At 47.6% G+C, this 20,645-nt stretch overlaps 1 protein-coding gene across 1 annotated transcript; it reads right to left on the bottom strand.

Moving 5' to 3' along the window:
* Positions 1–4,795: 4,795 nt before the first annotated feature.
* GBX2 (gastrulation brain homeobox 2) lies at positions 4,796–19,765 on the bottom strand. The gene is given in 4 exon segments (XM_032800038.2): positions 4,796–5,772; positions 6,904–7,221; positions 7,224–7,313; positions 19,708–19,765. Coding segments are annotated over 4 exon segments (987 nt in total). The 3' UTR covers positions 4,796–5,251.
* Between the last annotated feature and the right edge of the window lie 880 nt (positions 19,766–20,645).

Below are 20,645 nucleotides of genomic sequence, written 5' to 3' on the forward strand. Positions count from 1 at the left end.
CAGTCTGCCTGGAGAGCCACAAACTTTCTCTCGAAATAGTCCTCACTATAATATTAGCTTAGCCCCAGGGGAGGATTTTGGATATTTTCAGATGGTTTCTTTTTAACCGATATAAAATAATGGTCACATTGAAATAAGATTCATCTTTTTTATTTAAAGGAAATTGATTTCAAACACGCGATTTCTTAGGGGGACAATGATCACTTTGCAAACTGCTCGTTCTCGGGAGAAGGCAGAAGACTGGTTCAGTTTTACTTCTGTTTTGGCCCTGACGTGCTGTTGCTCCGCGTGGGTTTCAGGTGCTGCTTCAACCTTTCTGTTTGGCCACCGGCTTAACGAGACGATTATTTGCAAACGATCTTTCAAATCTCCAACCGATTGGGTTGTCCGGTGAAGGCCAATCGGGTTACTCTCCCCCCCCCCCCCCCCCGCCGGTCTGAGAAGAGAATCGGCGACCGATAATAGTAAATTAATTGCGAGAGCATAATCTCCCCTCCCACACCGCCTTTGCTGGGGTCTGGGATAATAAATTCATCCCGCGTTCCCAATGGAAAGCGAACAGTTCTACTTTTATCTCGATTCTGCAGCACAAAGGGACTTTTGTAAATTGCAGGATGGCTAAGCAATCTGCATCCTTCTGACAGAGATCACTGGCGGACCCCTGGGGCAGTTAAAAAGGTACAGTGCTGAGTATTGCCAATCACAGCTGAAATAATTAAACCAATTAAGTCAATACAAACAGAAACAAGATGGAAGAGAGGGCTGACCCTTCGGAGGGGGGAGGTGTCTCGGCTTAGAACAGATGTGTTTGCTCCAGAGACGTGTGTGTAGTGGTAAATTGCATGCAATATAGGGAATAGCATGATGAGTTTACAGTAATACAACATGTAATGATCATCAAAGCTATAAAAACACAAGAGGGAAACGCAGTCAGTGGGGAACCTAGAGATCACCCCCAAGGAGAGATGAGAGGTCATGTTAATCATAATAAAAAATCCAAACCCGCGGGCTCAAGGAGAAAAGCCAGAGCTGTGGTGTGTATGCGGGCAGGGGAGTATCAGACCCAACTTGGCCACAAGGATTGGAGTGGTAGCAGACCTTCCTGCTCACTGGGACAATGTTAGTGCCTGTCCTTTTGAAATGACGTCTCACCGATTAGCCCTTCCTCCTGCTTCCCTGACATCCATGCAAGGAAAGTTGCTAAGTTTAAACCCAGTCTGCTTGTCAGCTAAGCACAGGTCTAGCGTGGCAAAACTACAAAGCCAGTCTCTGCTCAGAGCTTTGGTTTGTGTGTGTGGAGTATTTCCTACCAAAATAATCCCCGCCCTCTATTTTCCTAATGAGAAAATGATTATAAATACCAGGAGTGTATTTAAAATGAATGAATCTGATCTAATAGAATCGCATCGTACCAAGAAATTAGAGGCATTGTTTGTATGAGCATTAGTGGTAAATTTTACTTTTTGGGGAAATTATTTTGTAATAAAGTGTTAAATACGAGGGCCCGATGAGCTGCGAGTGGCTTGGAGAAAACTCCCAACTTCGGAGTGGTGCAGCTTGGGCCCGGCTTTCTGTTCGGTGACAGAGGCATTGGAATTGTTTGAGCTGCAGATGTAGCTGGAATTTATTGTAACAACAAATATAGTGATGTCAAAGCCCAACCTTGGATTAAAGCAGGCAGCCAAAGGGGGAAGTGTATTAATTTCAAACAGAATCACAGGCCAGCGCCTATTAGGACGAGCGATTCTTTCAGGCACCCCCATCAGAATTAATCATTGGGAGTTAATTTGAAGCTCAGACAAGTTGCTGTTAATTTAGTGCAGGGAGGACGGGCTGGAATAAAAAGCTGAGGTGCTGGCCAAGCCTCCTGGGTCTCATTAATCAGCGAGCTGAGACGGCCTGGCTTGATTACAATTTGCAAAAAAATTCATTAGAGTCTGGGCGATTGACAATTTTTCTCTCTGCCTGTGATCTGACTCATTAGGCAGCCAAATGAAAGCCATGATAGTGGTGATGATGACAGCTATCAACCCCCCTCACTTGTTTATCTTCTTTTCTTCTGTCCCTGTTTCCACTTCAGGGCACCTCAAGCCCTGGATCTCCCTTTCTCTCTCGCATAGTTTGCAGCTATTTTATTTGGGGAGGGGAAAACTTGATTAGTAACTTTGCTAAGCGTTTGGCAGCTGTTTCCTTTTCTTGTATTTACTGTCGCGTGTGTCTCTCCCCTCCCAGCCCCCGTGGCGGAAAAGGGGTAGAGAACATCTGTTCTTTCCTAAAATGAAACCCTCCCAGCTCTGGAGCGGTGTAACTGACCCCGATCCGAAGCGCTCGCGTCATTCTCGCATTCCTCCCAGCTAAGGACGGCTGGAAAACTCCTTAAGTGACTTGAGCTGCTATTTTCAGGGTCTTCTAAGAAGGGACAAACTGCCTGCGCTTCCCTTTGCAGAATAAAGATTGCGCTGGAGTGCTTCTGGCATCGCTTAAAAAATACATAGAGATCATGGTATATACTGAAAACGTAGGGTTTGTCATGGGGGCTACGCATTTTTATATCCCCCATGCTTTCTTTTCACTTCTTCTGGGGCTGTCGTCAGTGCCTACATTTCTCTGCTTGAGCTGGGGTGTCAGTAAGTCTGTCTTTGACAACTCTATGGGGACAGCACGTGGGTTTTATATATGGTCACACATATAGAAGCCCCACACTCCAAATTCCAGGCAGACACACACCAGCCCCTCGCCTAATGAGCACAGGTACCTGCTAGCAATTACTTTCCTTCTGCACCTGATTCCCCTGAAACAACCCACATCCATGTGAGCCACCACTCACAATCATACTTTATTCCTTCAGTGCCTCTGGGGCTATAAATTGTTTTCTAGGAGGCGTGATTCGTGTCAAAGCCTCTGTATCGATAGATATTTTTGTAAAGGACCGGTCATTATCTGCGGGTGCCGAAATATTGGGCCTTGTCCTTTCAGTGGCCATGATTCAAAAGTAGGCTAGCTATTCGGGACCCTCTCCTGTCTTTCTCTTTTAATCCGTCTAGGCCGTTTCTCGGTCATTATAAATAATATAGTCCGTAGTGCAAAAAGAGGGGAGGAATCGATGTTGATCAGGCTACTTACTTGGAATATTTTTAGGGCAGTTTCCAAAGGAAACCACTCACAAGATGCTGTGTCCTGACAAAGCTTCATTTCCAGACCATTCGAATGCAATTTATACCCCAGCATTTAAAAAAAAGCGCAACTGATATAAATTATGTCAATATTGGTATTGACCTTCTGGAACATTTGATTGACTCACTGAAGCTTAAACTAGAAGTCTCAGCGCTATCTGCATAGCAAATTGCTCCTTGCAGCTCTCCCTAATGGCTCACTTTCACAGCCTGCTAGGAGTTGGCTGCTTTTTTGGGGTTGTTTTTCATTTTATTTTGCAAATTAACGCTTTTAATTCCTGTCTTTCTATTTCTAGATCGCCTCTGTCCCCTATACCCACGGTAGAGGCGTTATAGGTGAGTTATAGAGACAATGGTTTTGTTTAAATAGCTGTGGGAGGAAAGGTGGTATTTTGCCTTCACTGATTGTTAATAATCAAAGTCTTTTTGTTAGCAAACAAGCTTTCGGTGGGGGGAGGGAGGAAGTGGACGATCAAATATATGTTTAATAACCAGGCAGAAACGAGTTCTGGTCTCCTAATCGCATGACCATGTGGAAAAGAGAAAAATCCCCATTGCGATGGGTTTATTTTGGCCGAGCTTTCAGCAGAATGCTGTCACTTTTGTCATGTCCTTGCAGATTATTGCATGGTGCACATACCAACTAGTGTGGCATCATGACAACTGGGGGGGGGGGAAGGACAGAGGGATTTGCTTTTAAATATCACTAAAGACCCTCCACCGTTCTGACAACTTTGCGGGGTTGCAGTTTTTCTTCCTCCTAACCGGACTGATCCTAGGCAGCGAATAGATACGGATTTGGCCCTGTAAATTTCCTAGAGCGTTAATCAGATACAGGGCGGCGGGTCAGATAACAATACACACAGTCAGTCCCACTTGCAAGAGTAAAGTGCCTGCATCTCTCTCATTGTCTGACACTCCACTGTCACCCTGCCCAGGACTGGAGCAGGAGTAAAACCAGAACAGTTCGTTTACAGACCTTTCACTACTGGCTGGTTTTAAAGCTCCACGTAGTTCGGTGCATGGGTGTGTGCGTTGGATATTTACGGAGGGGGCAGAAGACCTGTTTGATCCTTTTCAATTCAAGGTACCTAGAATGACAGGCCTGGCTACCGTCTTCCCTTCTGGTCAGCTCCCTCCTGGACTAGGTTCTCCAGTGCCAGCCTGTTTCTATAACATCCTTTTCGGCAGGGTTTTGTTTACAATTTATTATAGAAGAAATTCGCTTCCATAAACTCAGCCATCAGCTGGGGGGGGGGAAGCTTTGCCTTCCCCCATAGTTAAACTTTAGGTATTTTGCTAAATGTTTCTTGTTGACAATAAACCTGACCCAGACCCAAAATGATACTGTCCTAGGAGGGAAAATGCTCCCACTCTCACACAAGAAATTCTGTACAGAAGGCGGCTGGCTTTTTTTTTTTTCTCCATTTTCGTTTTTGATTTTGTTTATTCACAAGACTGAGTTTCTTTTTAAATTTCATAACTTATCAGGAAAAAGCTACATTGAAATAAATTAAACACAATAGAGAGGATCGTGCTTTTCAAACATGGCTTAGTAGAATATGCAACCAAATCGACAGAAAGCCAGGCAAAATAATAATAATGAAAATAATTCACCCAAATGTCTGCCACTCAGCCAACCCAAAAAGGGGAAAACAAGCCTCTTAGTTTTGTTTCATTTTTACCTTTCAAAATGATTTTTTAAAAAAAAAACACGACTCAAAAGATGAGTAATATGCACTGCAGCTTTTTGTTGTTGGTTTTCTTCTGGAATGTAAGAATTCATGTTACTGGTTATTTGGTCCCATAAGAGTCAAAACACTGCAGCTGAGATCCAGCACTTTATATACAAAAGTAGGACAGTATAATAAATATTTATGATGTCTCTTTAAGGGTTTGATATTCCCCGCTCCAAAACAAAACACAGGTTTAAGCCTCTTAGTAATAGATTCTTGCTTTACTTGATATGTCGAAAGGTTCAGATTAAAGTTTGTGTTTGTTTTTTGACCCGATTTCGAAACATTGATCAAAACTTTTGGATGGGGGGGGCGGGGGCGGGAAGGGATAGTGGAAATGTATCAGGGTCTGGCTTGTTCCAGCTGCTGGTGCTGACTTCTGATGGCAAATCTGCTGACATGGACTGGGATGGGTACCACGATCTTGGGGTTTCTGGAGGGTTCTCCTGTCTTCGAGTTGGCATTGCCGGCTTTCACCCTTTTCCACTTGGCTCTTCTGTTCTGGAACCAGATTTTGACCTGCACTTCACTGAGTTTGAGGGCATGAGCGATCTGGGATCTCTCTGTCAGAGACAGATACTTTTTGCAATGAAATTCCTTTTCCAACTCGAGCAGCTGCTCGCTGGTAAAGGCTGTTCTCCTCCGCCTGTTTTTGCCAGTGGACGTGCTGGTGTTGGAGTTATTTGTGCTCTGGGTGTTTTCTTCTAGCGCGTTGCCAGAGTCCTCTTCTTTATGGGCGGCTTGGCTTGTGATGTTGTCATCAGAGCTATAGTCTAGGTCGCTGTCCATCGAGAAACTTTCCTCTTTGCCTTTGGAGTCGTCTTCCGCTTTGGAATCGTCTTTGGCCTGAGCCCGGACAGCCCCTAGTGAAGGGAACCAAAGGCATTGCGTTACATTTGGCACGGTTAGCTCTGCAGCTGTCTAGCTTCCCAGCACATTTCGCCAGCATCAATTTTAGTTCTGCTGAATTAAATCCTCCTCGATTTATGTCTCTGCATTTATCTACGGGAGGAAGCTCTAGCGGAGTTTGAAGAAAGCCAGCGGCTCATAGAGAGGAGAGAGAACCCCGATCTTGGCAGACACAAAGTAACATTCCGGGACATGTAGCTGCTTCTTTTAGACTGAATTTCACACGGCCCGTTTCAACACTTCTCCACGGGCCGGTGTGTTCTCGTTGGAATATCATCCCCCCTAGCCCCGCACCAAACCGATTTAATGAAATGTTACCTTCTGTCACAACACAAGAGTGAAGGGACAGTTCTCTGCAGGTACCTACCGGTAGCCATGTATATTTCACTTGCCAATATTTGTGTAACAATGGGAGGAAAACGGAGGACGGGTCCTTTACCTCTCAAAAATAAAACGGAGAAAGGGAAACTAAATTTGTCTGGGAAGTACTTAAAACTTCTCCTCTTTGGACAGCACTGTGAACAACGGATAGAAAGGGTTTAAACTGAGATCAGTTCCCTTTGGAAAACACATCTTTTTCCATGGAAGGATTAAATATTTCAGAGATGAGACTTTTTCCTGCGTGCGATTTCTTTTTAAACCCCGCTTAAAATCAATTGTAAGATCAACTAGCCTCCCGCAGCACAGCCAGCGCTGTTTAAATAGCGATTAGCCAGAAAGTAGTAATTAGGTGGGACAGATTTTAAGTTTTCAGTTTGATACGGTTGCGCTTTGCAGTGTTATCTCATCCACCCTTGTCGAGCGCATTCCTTTGGAAATAATGCGGGGGACTCATCACCTCCCCCAGGATTTGAGTTGGGCGGGGAGAGGGGTTTATTTTCCAGCCAAAACATATCTGGAGATCATCTCTCTCAAGGGAATGGAATTGCTACGTTTGTGAAATGTACAGGGTTATGGTATGGATGGAGACACGCACACAAAAAAAATCTGCCTGACAATAACCCTTCCTCCCACCCTGGCTTCGCTGAAAGGGAGGAAGAAACTTGCTCTAACTGCGCGCACAGAAGCGGCGTGGAGCCACTCACCCAGGGACGCCTGCACGGCTTCTGCGGCGGCGAAGGACAGCAGGGAGCTCTCCTTGCTCAGGAAGGATTTCCCCTCTTCGGTCTCCTGCTGGATCCCTTCGCCTTTGTCGAAGTTGCCCTGGAGAGCTTGGGGGGCAAACTTCCGGGCCGCCTCCTGGTGCTGCGGGGAAGCGGAGAAGCTGCTGGGCAGCGTGGCCATGAGCGTGGAGGTGAGAGCCATCCCTTGGGCCAGGCTGGAGCAGAAGCCGGTGGGCAGGCTGGGGATTTGGTGGTGGGGGTGAGAGGGCGGCAGGGCTGGCTGCAGCGAGGCTTGCGGGAGGGCGGCGGCGGGGGCGGCGGGGCAGGAACCGGCCGGTAGGCATGAACATGGTAGGCGTGTGAGAAGTGGCCCGGGCGGGCTGGGGGGCGGCCTAGAGCGAGTCATGCGGAAGGCGTGCTGCTTCCTCAAGGTGGCGTGCAATCATCATGAGGAGTGCTGGAAACGCCGTCATAGAGCTGCTGGGGAGCCGGAGCCGGCGAAGCAGAAAGGCCAGGAGCCAGCGGCAAGTCCCCGGCGCGCCAGGCAGATCCAGAGCCGCCCGCGGCCGCGGCGGCCAGCCCGTCCCGGCCTCGCGGGGTGCAGCCAGAGCAGAGTCAGGCCAGGGGGGCGCCGGGCGCCCGTCCGGGGCTGCTGCGGGGCAGCGGGGCACCCACTCGCCGCGCGCTGGGGCCCCGCGGGCGCTGAGCGAGCCGCTGCGCTGCGCTGCCGCGCCGCGCGGGCCGGGTGCCTGGGTCGGAGCGCGCGGGGCTCTCGCCGGGCGCCGCCAGCACCTTTAAATTGCGCTCGCCGCTTCTCATTCACATTTCTCCAGCTTGCGAACCTTGCCCCGCCTCACGTGGGCGCCCGCCTGGCCGCCCATTGGCCGGCGGCGGGGGAAGGGGGGCTCGGCCCCGCCTCCCCGCCCGAGCCGAGGGGGCGGGGTGGGGCCAGGGATGCTGCAAACTCGTGCAAAGCCCTTAACGCTGCCGGGGGTCACCCTGCGCCCGCCCCACTCCCAGGCAGCGACCCCCGGCGTGCAGCAGCCTCGGGGCCACGGGGCATTGCTCGGGCTGTGCAAACACCCGTCTCCCTTTCCCCCTCCAGGCCGAGCCCGTCTGCGGCTGGAGCCCGGGTCTGAGCTTGTGTGTGTTTCACAGGGGACAGCCCACTCCCTGGGGATTCGCAGGGTGGGATTTCCCCCTCCTCCTTCAGTTTGTTCCCTTTTCTGCGAAGAACTAGGGTGACTAGACAGCAAGTGTGAAAAATCAGGATGGGGGGTAATAGGATCCTATATAAGAAAAAAGATCCAAAAATCAGGACTGTCCCTATAAAATCAGGACATCTGGTCACCCTACGGAGAACAGAATTTAAAAAATAAATTGGTATTGGTCTTTTGAAACAGTAATACACATTTTCAGTGCAGGTACCCACCCATAGTAACCGCCGTGGTAATGATGCTAATAAAGGGCGAGTTTTTTTGCTTTTGAATGTGGTCGGTCCTCAGGGAGAAGTGGGGGGCTTGAAATGGTCGCCTGATTATATGGCTGGAGCCTGATGGAGGCTCTACAATGTTTGTCTAAATAAAAGCCCAGTTTTAAAACGATGCACTAAGCGATTTTTTTTAGAAAAGGACAGTAGATCCCCTTAGTTAGTAGGAAAACGAAGATTTAATGATGAGCTGTAGCCCCTATAGGCATAAAACTGTCTTTCACTGGGCTGATTTGCTGTTATTAAAACGTTATCCAAAGTTGATTTCTCTCTCTCTCTCTCTCTCTCAAAACTAAGATTAAAATATAAAAGATTCCACGGAAACCTAAACGGGGGAAAATACAAATCTAACCGGTGCAGATGCCAAACAGATCCCCGCTGATGTACCAATGTTTTGCTGTTCAGTTTTAACAGCTGCAATAGGACAGAAGTGTGTGTGTGTGTGTGGTTGGGGGTTGAGGGATATCATCCTTTTGAAACATTAACCAAGACAGTGATCAGAGAGATGGGTGCTGTTACCCTAGTGATGGGAGTCTTTTCACGTGTACTTTTAATTGGAAGATAAAGGCAAATCGATATTTATGAATTTATCGACCCAACTCTTTGCAAATCTGTCTTTTTTCTCTCGCAGACTCCTAACTCTATGGCCCGGTAGGGAATATTTCCATCCCAGTATAACTGTTACAGCGAGGTTCCGTGATGGGGGGAATCCACTTTGCATCCCACCAGGCTGTCTGTAATGATGGACACCTCACTGTATTTTATCCCCAGCACATTTTGAAGCCATCTGGTAAGTGTACCGGGAGAGCCATCCGAATGCCTGTGTATTTGGAGGGAATCCATTCAAACGCAGTGTGTCTATTTACCTCAATTCGTTATGGGTGCAGAGACAGAGGGGGCATGACTCTGGGGGTAGCAGGAAACACGAAACACTACTTCAGAATCGACTGATGTCATCGGAGTCAAAATCCAAAGAGAAACTCCGGAGGACGTTAAATAATCCCACTCATTGAAATACCAGAGCAATCCACTCATTTACTGGCGTGTCAGAATGGTGCTGACAGACCCTTAATCTTTCCGAAAGTTGTTGGGTTTAGCTTTCTCTGCGACTTGTCACAGATGTGCCCATCAGCTGATTTTTAAATCGCCAGGCGAGCAAATATTTCTAATCGATCAAGAAACAAACATCTGAAATCCTACTTTCAAGTATCATGGTGGGAACTTTCGATGTCTCGGGGAAATTGAAATCTAAATCCAGAATGATGGCCCTCACCAGACGATTTAAAATCCCCCGAAGTACCTCCACATTTAGAATAATTTGATGGCATATTATTTGCATCTATAAAGTGCTACCGGAGATACCGACTGCAGAGGCTTGTTGTATAGGGATTCCGGCATAGTCCCATCAACGGGAGGGTTTATTTACTGGTGTGCTTTTCCTAAAACGCAAAAGTAATATTTTCTCATTTCATGTTTAACTGCTTAGAAAACGACTGTACGTGTCATAAAAGTATCCTTGAGTTCTGTAGTGATTAACAAGATCGATCTCAGACACCTTCAACTATCTGCAATGCGTTTAAAGCTTGAGGACTGCAGATAATAAAATCCTTTACAGTTTTTAGTCTGCTCCTTGTACAGATTAACCAGTATCTATCTATCTATCTATCTATCTATCTATCTCATTAGCAGAGGGCCGCAGACTATTCTTCTCATGCTCTGTATGCAAGCCAATTTGCATATATTCCTTTGCAACTTCCATCAACAGAGGAAGAGCAGAAATCATTTCTGGAAAGCCACCGCCGCTTCTCAAGCCAGGCACAAGTTCATCTCCGTTGGTAAAGCAAGCACCCTGTCCGTAAGCAAAGTTTACAGCACACCAGGTGATGAGAACACTCCTGACACCAGTGTCAGACCGGGTAGAGGCCAGGATTAGTCAGCATCACAGACCCCAGCTAGAAGTCTCTACAGCAATGCTAGATTTTGTTTATTTCAGCGCATGCATGTTTGCGTGTAGGTGTGTAGCGCCTGGAGTGAACAGCATTTCAATGGTTAGGTTTATGGCTGAACACAAGCAGGGCGAGGGAACTTTAATGTGGAGTCCTTGTAATTTTCGGTGGAGGAAGCGCCCACCTGGTCGTTTGCTGCTGTTGCTGGGAGTGGAGAGGAAAGAACTGAATGAAACACAACACGCAGGCAGCTTCCAACACTCTTCCTTTTGCTCGCGGCGTCGCTCTGCACTTCTTGCTTGTCTGACAGAGCAGCCCCATTTGCCCGGGGAAACGTGTTGGCTTCGCAGGGAACTAGTCTTATTTGGGGTTTCATTGCAACGCCCGGATCATCCAATCGTTATTGCAACCTTCCCTGGTAACGCGTTGGGAAATAGCCCGGGATGGTTTTCCTTAGGGGCAGGGCGATTGCATTCACATCCAGCTAACCTAGGCGAGTCCCTCAAGTGTCCAGGATGGGCTCACAAAGGGCTGCTTGTGTAAAATTCCCCATCAGACACACCAATTTGCAAGTGGCAAAGCATTAAAGCCTCATCTTTTTAAACGATTTTATTCAGGCTGCGGCTTTTTTTTTTAATCTGAAAGCCCAAAATAGACTCCATGCGGTTCCAAGTGAAGTCAGCCTCTGGCTTGGCTTTGAAACAGCTCCTGCAATTATGTAAAAGAGCCATTCACTAACACGGTGGAATTAAAAGCGAGCTCGCCTGCTCCCTTTTCACCGGCAAGCCTCTCATGTTTGGCGTTTCAAAGCCCTTCCAACGCGATGTCTTGCTCGAGGACAAAAGGCAGAACAAAAAAAGAGTCCCCCAACTTGTAAATTGAACGGCAAGGGAACTTTAAACAATTTACAGCCCATAAATAATGATAAAGAGACCTGGCAAAAAGGCAAACCCATTCAATTAAGAGCGTTTCCCAAGCAAAGAGCAAGTGCTTTACAAAATGCAAGAAAAATAAAGTTTGCCTTCTATTCTTCTGCCGCGGTGGAATTTAGAAAGGGAAGCAGCAAATCCTCCCCTCCACCCCCCAGTCTGCTACAAACATCACTGGGGGATGGGAAACAAACTATTTACTGGTAAACTTCTAACCAGGAAGTGTAGTTCCTGTGTTCTTGTTTTAGCTGCAAAGTTGGCTTGCGGGAATTTGAAACTTTGCATCCACCCGGATGGCTTTTTCTTTCCTTTTCCTTGACAGAATTTGCCATGCACGCTCTGGGTGCTAACTTGGGAACTTGAAACTTGCTGTTGTGTTCAACGAGACTTTGCTATGCTGGGGCCATGTTTTCATCGCCTCTCATTAGCATTTCCACGCTCAACCGAAGGAGCGCATAACGCTGGGCTCTGTGGAAGTCACAACGTGTTTACAAGCTGCGATTGCCCCGTGCGGTGCTCCTTGGCTGCAGCCAAATCTGAGCCCCTATTGCCGCCTCGGTGTTTCACTGATGGCTGGGGTGAGGTTGGCATCCACTGATTACGCAGTGACCACCGGGGAAATGAATAGCCTTGTCTGTTTCCCCCCACCCCACTTACCTTTTCCCCCCTTATAATTTTCTCCCGGCCTCTTACTGTTCTCTGCCAAGCTGTTGATTTACCACATACACACAGCGTGATCAGAGGGAAGAGGACAAATGCAGCTGTCCCGAGCAGTACCAGTCCCGTGTTTCAATCGGCTAGGGGCAGCTCGTGGGCTAGCTGCAAAGTTGATGGAGGCAGAGGGTTCATTCAAAACACACAGTCCGTGCAATGGCTCGCAGGAAACTCTCTCGCAAACCAGAGAGAATGGAGCCTATGCCAGGGTTGTTCAGACTAAGAAAGGACCGAAAAGAAGTGTGGAGTGACCAGCTGGTCAATGAAAGGGCTGGCTGGTCTAGAGGAGGTCGGGAGAACCCCGAGTCCGAAGGAGGATGAGCAGCTATTCAGATGGCTAATGCTACACTTTGGAGGTTACGAAAAGAAATTAAAATCCAAGGAGACTTAAATTCACAGACCCTCTCCCACAGGAGAGCAGGGCTGCCCTTACATCTGGGCTGCTGCAGCAGGCAGAAGAACTGGTGTTTGACAACCGTCTCTGGCAGGTAGAAAGGCTTGGGAAGCTCACCCTACGGGTTTTCAGTGGGCAGGTGAGTCCTTATCTCCTAGCCCTAGAGATTTGTATTCCTGCCTCCAACCTGTTAAACAAAGCTACTGATCTCCTGTGAACTTCAAAGGCAGAGTAGTAGCCTCACTTTTTTATCTGCTTCCACAGAGTATTGTTTGAGAGATCACAGATATGCTAATCCCTGCTACCTGTAAACAGAGGGTGGGGACAGGAGAAGGGTGAAAGGGGTGACCGAAGCACTGCATTGTGTGCTTGTGTTTGTGGATTTGTGACTCCCAGTGGCTGCCTTTAAGGGCTGTTTAGCAACCCCCCCCCCACAACTCTGATTAATATTCCCCGCCAGCTAATTGATCTCCTAAGACCAAATGCTTATGAAGCTTACTAAACAAATCTCAGCCTTTGCAATTGAAATGGCCCAGTTGGGTCAAAATGCCTTGAAATTACTCCTCAGGACAGAAAAATGAAACAATCCAACCTTGTTGCGCTGCTTGTCCAAAGGAAGAAGGGGAAAAAAAATTGGCCCCTGTGCCCAGCCTGTTCTTAATTACATGACAGGCATTTATAAATAATTGGATCAAACATTTTCTGGGGAAATGAAAGAAAAAGCAAGACAGATGTTTGGCATTTGGCTAAAAAAGAGAAGGGGAAGAAGTGAGCAAAATGACAGTAAATGAAGGTTGAATGATGGGTGCTAAGGAGCCGGGTCAGGAAGGAGGACTGACTGGCATGCATGCATTGCTTATTGAGATTTTCCGAATGAAATGCAGAGTAAATGAGCTCTGGTATTGCTGCAGACCCCTCAGAGGTAGAGCCCATGCTAAGGCATCGCTGTCATAGAAGTTTATAAAGCAGGCCAAAGCTCAGCTGGAGAAACCCCTTGGGAACAGCAGCATGTCAGGAAAGGAATTCAAGATTTCCAGGGGGAGCTGTGTTTTCATTCCTTCCCCAGCCCCCTATTGTTGTTGTATTTGGAATGCAGCTGCACCTAGAGGCTTCAGGAGAGATCAGCGCCCCATTGCGGTAGGTGCAGTGCAAACACATAGACTGAGTGGCCCTCTAAACTGACTGTCCTAGGCCCAAAGACTTTACCATCTAAACAGACAAGACAGAGAGAGGGAGAAGGGAAGCAAAACAGAAGCAAACAACTAGAGTCATAAAGATATTTAGGCTCCTAACTTCCATTGATTCCTTTGTGGGTCACTTTGTGGAGCTGGGCCAAGGTGGACAGAGTTTCATTATATAGTAGGATTTCTTTTCAGAATGAAGCTATAGTGTCTTGATACATCAATACATTCCTTTACAATCATATATTGTGGGGTAGGGGTCTCAGCTCCCCCCTCTCTCCACCTCTGTATCCATCGATTTCAACAGGAGCTTTGAATGCACAAGGGAAGCAGACTTGGTGGAGTCCTCTCAAGACCTAAGGATCTGGGCCCTATACTCCCATGGCTTGCAGGCTGTAAAGCGCAGCACCTTGCTAGACATCTGCCTCCATGTTCTATGCACAGGCCAAATAAGCTTTTCCTTGGGAAGCTGTCATGTAAATTACAACATACAAGGCAAAATGACACTGCAACCCCTGAAAAAGGGGGCATGGCTTGAAAACATGTGAGAGGAGTTAGGGACATGTACTGTTGCTGCTATCCTGGAAAAAACAATTTAAAGGCCAAATACTGCTCATTACAAGGGTGGGACTCAGAATAATTCTGCCCAAAGCCAGTTAAATCAATGGTGTTAATCATGAGCTCAACCCCTGTAAATGAGAGAATTCGGTCTTCAGCTAGTACTTCACCAAACGGACAGTAAGTCAATGCTGTGCTATGCAGGGCCGTGTCTTTCCCGGCCCTGCAGTTGGGGGCAGGCTGTCCCTTGCTTAGTCCACAATGACCTTGCAATTCATGCCCAGAGGACCACAAGATTATTGCAGTTTCCTCATAAAAAGGTTTTGTTCAGGGCCTCCCTCACAGCTGGTGCACAAGGGGGCTGCAGCATGTGGGCTCATGAGACTGAACAGCTGCAGTTGGGTGATCCCCAACAAATAGCCGGCAAAGTTGTAGATTGGCTCGAAGGTCCATTTGTTGATTTATAGCCCTTATTACTGCAGCGTTGGCTATACCGATGTCCGCCTGGATCATTTCTCTTAGCCTCCAACTTTCAGGGACCCCAGGGTCACATCTCAGGTTGGCCGGTGGTGAGTTACTATGATGTAACGGTAGCTCCTAGAGGTCCCATTGTGCTGTGCAAACGCTCAGTAAGAAGCAGTCCCTCCTGCAGACAGTTCAAAATCTAATCTAATTTTACAAGCTAGACTAATATAATCTAATTTTACAGTCTAAGCAAGATGGTCAAAAGGTGGAGAGAAAGGAAAGATTCCCAAACGGGGAAGTGAGGTGCAGAGAGATTAAGAGTTTGGCTACACAATGGAAATTGAAAGGCATAGCTATAATAGAATAATTATCCTGCTACAGCTATGCTGATATAACCCCCTATTTGGACACTTTTATTCTAAAGTAATTTTTAGACTCTTCCAGTAGAATTCCACTTCCAAAGTGAAGCAGCATCTAAACGCCTTGAAAAATCTGCACCAAAGAGCCATCTGAGACTTGCAGAGGCTTGGAAAAGTTTTCTTTTACTACTCATGTCCATATGCCCTGCCCCCATGTTACAGCAGCTGCCATGTGTGTAATAGCTTCCCCAAGGCAGGGTCTGTAACTTTTTGATCTCTTCAGTGAATGTTTTCTAGTGTGCCCACTGCTGGTTCCCTCAGATGTTTTCTTTTTGTCTTGTGACTGCAGGATCTCTCCATGTTCATTTTGTGCTATCGTTTGGTGACCTCAGCCCTCTCTATACGTCTTGACAACAAGAAGGAGTATATGGCCCATTTTAATTAACAGAGGCCTCCTAATCTCACAAACCTTGGGCTGCACTCTTTTCTGGCATCCATCCTGTGTTGCCCCGCTGAAGCCATCAGGGCTGCAGAATGTGGGGTGCTCAGCACTCTGGGAAATCAGGCTGCTAATTGAGGTGCCAAAATATGGAATTAGGAGGTTACATTAAGGCAGCTATCAAAAAGCTCGTCCATAACTTTAACTTCAGCACAGCTACATTCAGATGCATCAGAAGTATCAGTGTAGCCTGAATTCAGAAGCATCAGTTCTGCACCCCACTCTGGCCTCTGTATGCTGTGGTGGCAGTTTGCAGTGGTAGAGGGAAACAATTCCCCAGCCTGGCGCAAGTAGCCCTGTGCTGCTTTACAAGCCCAGTACAGGGATGTGTTGGGGGTGGAAGGGTGTGTGTCCATAGGCACCATGAAGGAGTCTGGGCTCTGGTGCAGCCTGTAGACAACCCCGAGGAGGGTGCTGGAAGATAGAGCAGCCCTTAGGAGCCAGTTTGGCTCCTGCAGAAGCCCAGAATCAGCGCAAAAGTAGCCTAAAAGTCACCTTTGTCATCTCTTCTCCCTAGGCTGCTCTGTCTGCATTTCCCATCTCAGGAGGTGCAGCTATCCCAGAGTGTTATTCCTCATAGAATATCAGGGTTGGACGGGACCTCAGGAGGTCATCCAGTCCCACCCCCTGACTCAAAAGCCTGGTCTCATAGAATATCAGGAGGTCATCTAGTCCAAGCCCCTGCTCAAAGCAGGACCAATCCCCAACTAAATCAATTGCCTTATGGTAGGCTACCCAATGTGGAAATCCAAAAGCCCAGAAGACAGCATTATGCTGCGAAGAGCTGAAAAGTAAATATTTATGAACATATAATTGATTAGAAAAACTTCCAGGAAAGTACACTGGACTGTTGGCATGCCAGGTAATTAGCCCTGGTAATCCGGCAGCACATGGCACTGTGCACCAACACGCCAGCTCTTGCATTGTCTGACCCCTTAAGAATCTGCCCACAAACAAGTGCACTCGTCAGACAGGAGTAGGAGTTCAGATTAAGGGGGAGGAGGGATAGCTCAGTGGTTGGAGCATTGGCCTGCTAAACCCAGAGTTGTGAGTTCAATCTTTGAGGGGGCCACTTAGGGATCTGGGGCAAAAATGTGTCTGGGGATTGGTCCTGCTTTGAGCAGGGGCTTGGACTAGATGACCTCCTGATATTCTATGAGACCAGGCTTTTGTGCACCACATAATTAGCTCATTTTTCTCTAGCAAACTGCTGCGATTTCTGATTGGGGAGGAAGTGAGCCAAGTGTGATTGCGCCCATGAAATGGAATGCAGGAGGGCCAAATTGCGCAGAGGATACCAGGATGCAAGGGAGCATGGGAAGGCCCCTAAACTTGTGGAATGGGGGGAGTCATCCTTATTCCTGAGCACGTGGCAGGGCTCTGTGGGTTTAGGGTGGTGGGGCTGAGGCAAGATGGGGGGAGGGGAGGAGGGAAGCAGAGGTGGCTAGCAACTGCAGTGCTTTGGGTCCCAGCCTTACTTTCCATCTATGTCTTCTACACCCTTCGCCCCCAGGAAGAGGCTAGTGCCAGGGGCAGATTGTGGGAAGGAGAAAGGTGGCATTTTACCCTGCCTGTGTTCTGACTTGGGAATTTGCAGGGGCTCCCTGGGCTCCCTTCAGCTCTCATATGCCCAAGTGCAAGATCAGCCTCAGCCGTGGTGCTGCGGCCTCTCTCTCAGGGGTGTGATCTGCAGGCTCCTTCTGCAGAAGGGGCCAGGCCTGGCTGTGGTTTCATGCTGCAGCTCCATGACCTCTCTAATGGCCAGTGGCGCTGAGGCTTGGCAGGGGAACGACATGGCAGAGAGTCACAAGAAAGTACCAACTCGCTGTATGTACATGAAATGACCTTTCCGGCTGCTCATGGGCTGAAGGTGAGTATGGCAGGGGAGCTCCTCAGAGATCCGCGCTGGCCCAGGCCCCGAGGAGCCCTGTATTCCTTTCCCAGGTATCACGGGTTCTGCAGTGTTTAGTCTTGAGTCCCTTGCAGAACTGGTGGATCCACGCACTCTACAGGCCCTGCTGCTCTCTCCTCTATGAGGCAATTCGTCCCTCCTCTTGAGGGGAGCGGGAGGCACCTAGTCTCATACACGGAGCTGTGGGCCCTTTCCACAGTTTTTTTCTGCTGGGATGGTCACATCTAGCCCGAGTTAACGTTCTGTGTAAATGGAACTGCACAGATGCTTTCCCCAGGGATTATCCCCTCCCTCAGCCGCGTGGGCATTTCTGCTGCACCAAGTCAGCCAGCATTAATGTGTATGGCTGTCCCCACCCCACAGCAATTGGTAGCTCTGCTCCTCTGCAAGGTTGGAGTGAGGGATGTGGAGGCTCTGCTCCTTCATGTGGATAGTTCTAGTGTCCGGTGGATCTCCTGGTTCATGGGTATCCCAGCCACTGTGCAGAGCAGGAGCTGGGGTAAATGCTACTCCCCTGGGTGAATGAAACTCTGCAAGTCCTTACTCCAGTGTTCTCTCAGCGCTCACTAATAGTATTTCTATGCACTTCTGAAGTCTCCCATTAGCATAAGTGGGCTTTGGATCAGGCCATAGCATGGGACTAAGCCACCCAGGGGATGATTTGGCCCTCAGTTATGGAAGGTAGTTGTATCTGAATAAGAGACTTCTCCATTACAACCTGGCTTCTCTTTTTGTCTGCCCTTGCAGCTGCAGTCAAGTGACAAAAGACTTATAACATCAAAGAGTCTTGCCAAGAAAGTGATTGCACTACCACAAGCGCAGCATTGGGATGTCACAGGAGGGTCAAAATAGCCAGGCATCTTTGCAAATCCCTTTGAGTAGTGCGTACAAAACTGGCAAAGGGTAACATTTTCAAACGCACATGCGTGACTTAGGAGCCAACGTCCCATTGCATTGCAGTGGGATTCAGGCTCCTAAGTTACTAAGACACCCTTGAAAAGTTTGCTCAAGTCATCCCCCATAAAAGCAAATGTAAGGTAAACAGAAAAATCCAATGTTTCAGTAGGATACAATTTAGCGGGGGAGGTTTAATTTGAGAGGAACCTTAAAAGGCAAGAAAAAAATGACATTAAAGGGAGCACGTCACAGTAAGTAACCAAGACAGCTGGACTAATCAGGAGCTAATATGGGAATATCCCAGCACTGTACAAGGGGGAGCACATCAGTATCAAATAACAGTACATTCCCATGGGGACTACCAACTTCCTTTCCAGGGAGTGGATCTTGCCTGTTTTGAAAATCCTGGGGGCGACTGTTTCATGTAGGATTTCCATTGCTGCCCTCTCTCCCAGTTCTCGGCTGGGGGGCAGGATCAGGATTTACTGGGGGCGTGGCACTTTTCTTGTACTTTCCTGGGAGTAAGCAAGCCTTCATCTGACCACCCGTCTCAGAGTTAAACAACAAAACAGGGGGCATTGTCCTTGCATGTGGGGTGTCTTGGACCAGTCATCAACCCTGCATTACAGCGTATGTACTAAGTGGGGTAGCACAGGATTTTGTCTCTGTGATAGTCATTGGTTCATTAAGATTTTAGCCATTTTTTTCCCAAGAGGGGGTGAGGGCAAGTTTGGGAAATGGTGATGGAGGAAAATGGCTAGAAAGGCAACTTGCAGTACACAATAACTAAACGCGAGGGAAAGTGGCACATGGCCCCTTTAAATGTAGACAAAACTCAGTGCTGCAGGGCGGTACACGCTGCCATGCCTGGAATTGTACTGCGCTTGGATCTTTGACTTTGTGCCCCACGCTTACATGGATGTAAATGAGGAGTAACCCCATTTCGACCAGGGGAGTCATATCGATGTGACTTTCCTTATCCAACTGCACAGAAACCTTACAGCCCCTGACTTCAGAACTCCCCTGAAAGAACTGTGCGGGCAGTTACTCCATGTCTGAAGGGACGAAGTTCCGTACATATCTAGCATGCAGAGTCTGTTGGGCTGAACTCCAATGTGTGCCTCCTTTCCAGCCCAAAGCTGCTTCTACTGTACAGGCAGGGTGAGTAGAAAACGGGGGGGAAGAGCCTCTGCAGGCTCCACTGGGCGGGCTCGTTTCAGGATTAGATGAGCCAGCAGTTAGAATGCCTGAGTCTTGACTACACTACGGCTGCCCCCTTTGCAGTGCTCTGCATTACACGTTCTAATTTTCCTCACGTAGACAAGGCCCTTGCATCCTGGAAGGGGTGTGCAAGCAGGTTGTTAGAGGGACCTATCTCATGCAGGAACATGCTCCCAATATTAAACTATTTAAGGGCCAACTCCTCCAAATGTGGAGACTCACCTTGTTGGTATATGAAGAGCAGCGCTAAGCCATGGGACGATCTGTACTGAACGTGCATGTGGCCTGTAGTCGCCAAGTCATTGTTCCTAACTATGGGTGTGAGCCAAACCCCAATGGAAAGACTTGTGTTAGATTTAATGAGCTTTAGATCAGGTTTAGTGGCCCTGCTGACTTAAACTGCAGGATTGAAGCCTAAGGGACCATCTGGAAAGCTTTGTTTTATGTTTTTTGGTTTAAACAAAAAAAAAATATCTTACATCATCATTCAGGGCTGTACACTTTAGGATTACGTAACAGCAGCTTTTTATTTTTAAATCTGGTAGGTTTAATTGCTGGCATTAGGTAGAATTTTTTTTTTAAAAAAGTCAAATACTTCAAAAATAAATCAACAAATTATAAAGCAAAACTAACTTACAAAGGCCCTAACAAGGCAATCATTTAAAACAAGCTCTGCCTTCATCTGGGAGATGTGCTGAAATTGTAATTACACAGTACATGCATTTTAAAGCTCCTCACACTAATATGTAAACTACATGCAATTAAATCAATTTTAGGGGGAAAAAAACATAATGTGCCAGGGCAATGTTTAATGATATGTAGTTGACATGTGATCACTGAGGACTTTAGAATAGGAAAGAGACACAGATAGTATCCTTTAGTCCTTAGGATTTCATTAGGAATTTTGCCTGATTGAAGATTGCAGGATTATACCTGCATTTTCACCACTTCACCCTAATAGCACTGGCTACTCATCCGATGGATATTTACTCCTGGGATGGCTCTGTTGTGATTTGCTATGCTCAGTTGGATATGGAGAAGTGTTTTTCGTGTCTAGCATGTGGGAGAGTTCCCGCTTTATCCCCCTTCTTTCTCCTTAGCCACTTCCCTTTTGTGCTTGAAGGGCAAATCCTGCAGGCCTCACTCCCGGCAGTTTTGCC

The sequence above is a fragment of the Chelonoidis abingdonii genome, chromosome 10 (assembly GCF_003597395.2).
Source record: "Chelonoidis abingdonii isolate Lonesome George chromosome 10, CheloAbing_2.0, whole genome shotgun sequence".
Taxonomy (NCBI): Eukaryota; Metazoa; Chordata; order Testudines; family Testudinidae; genus Chelonoidis; species Chelonoidis abingdonii.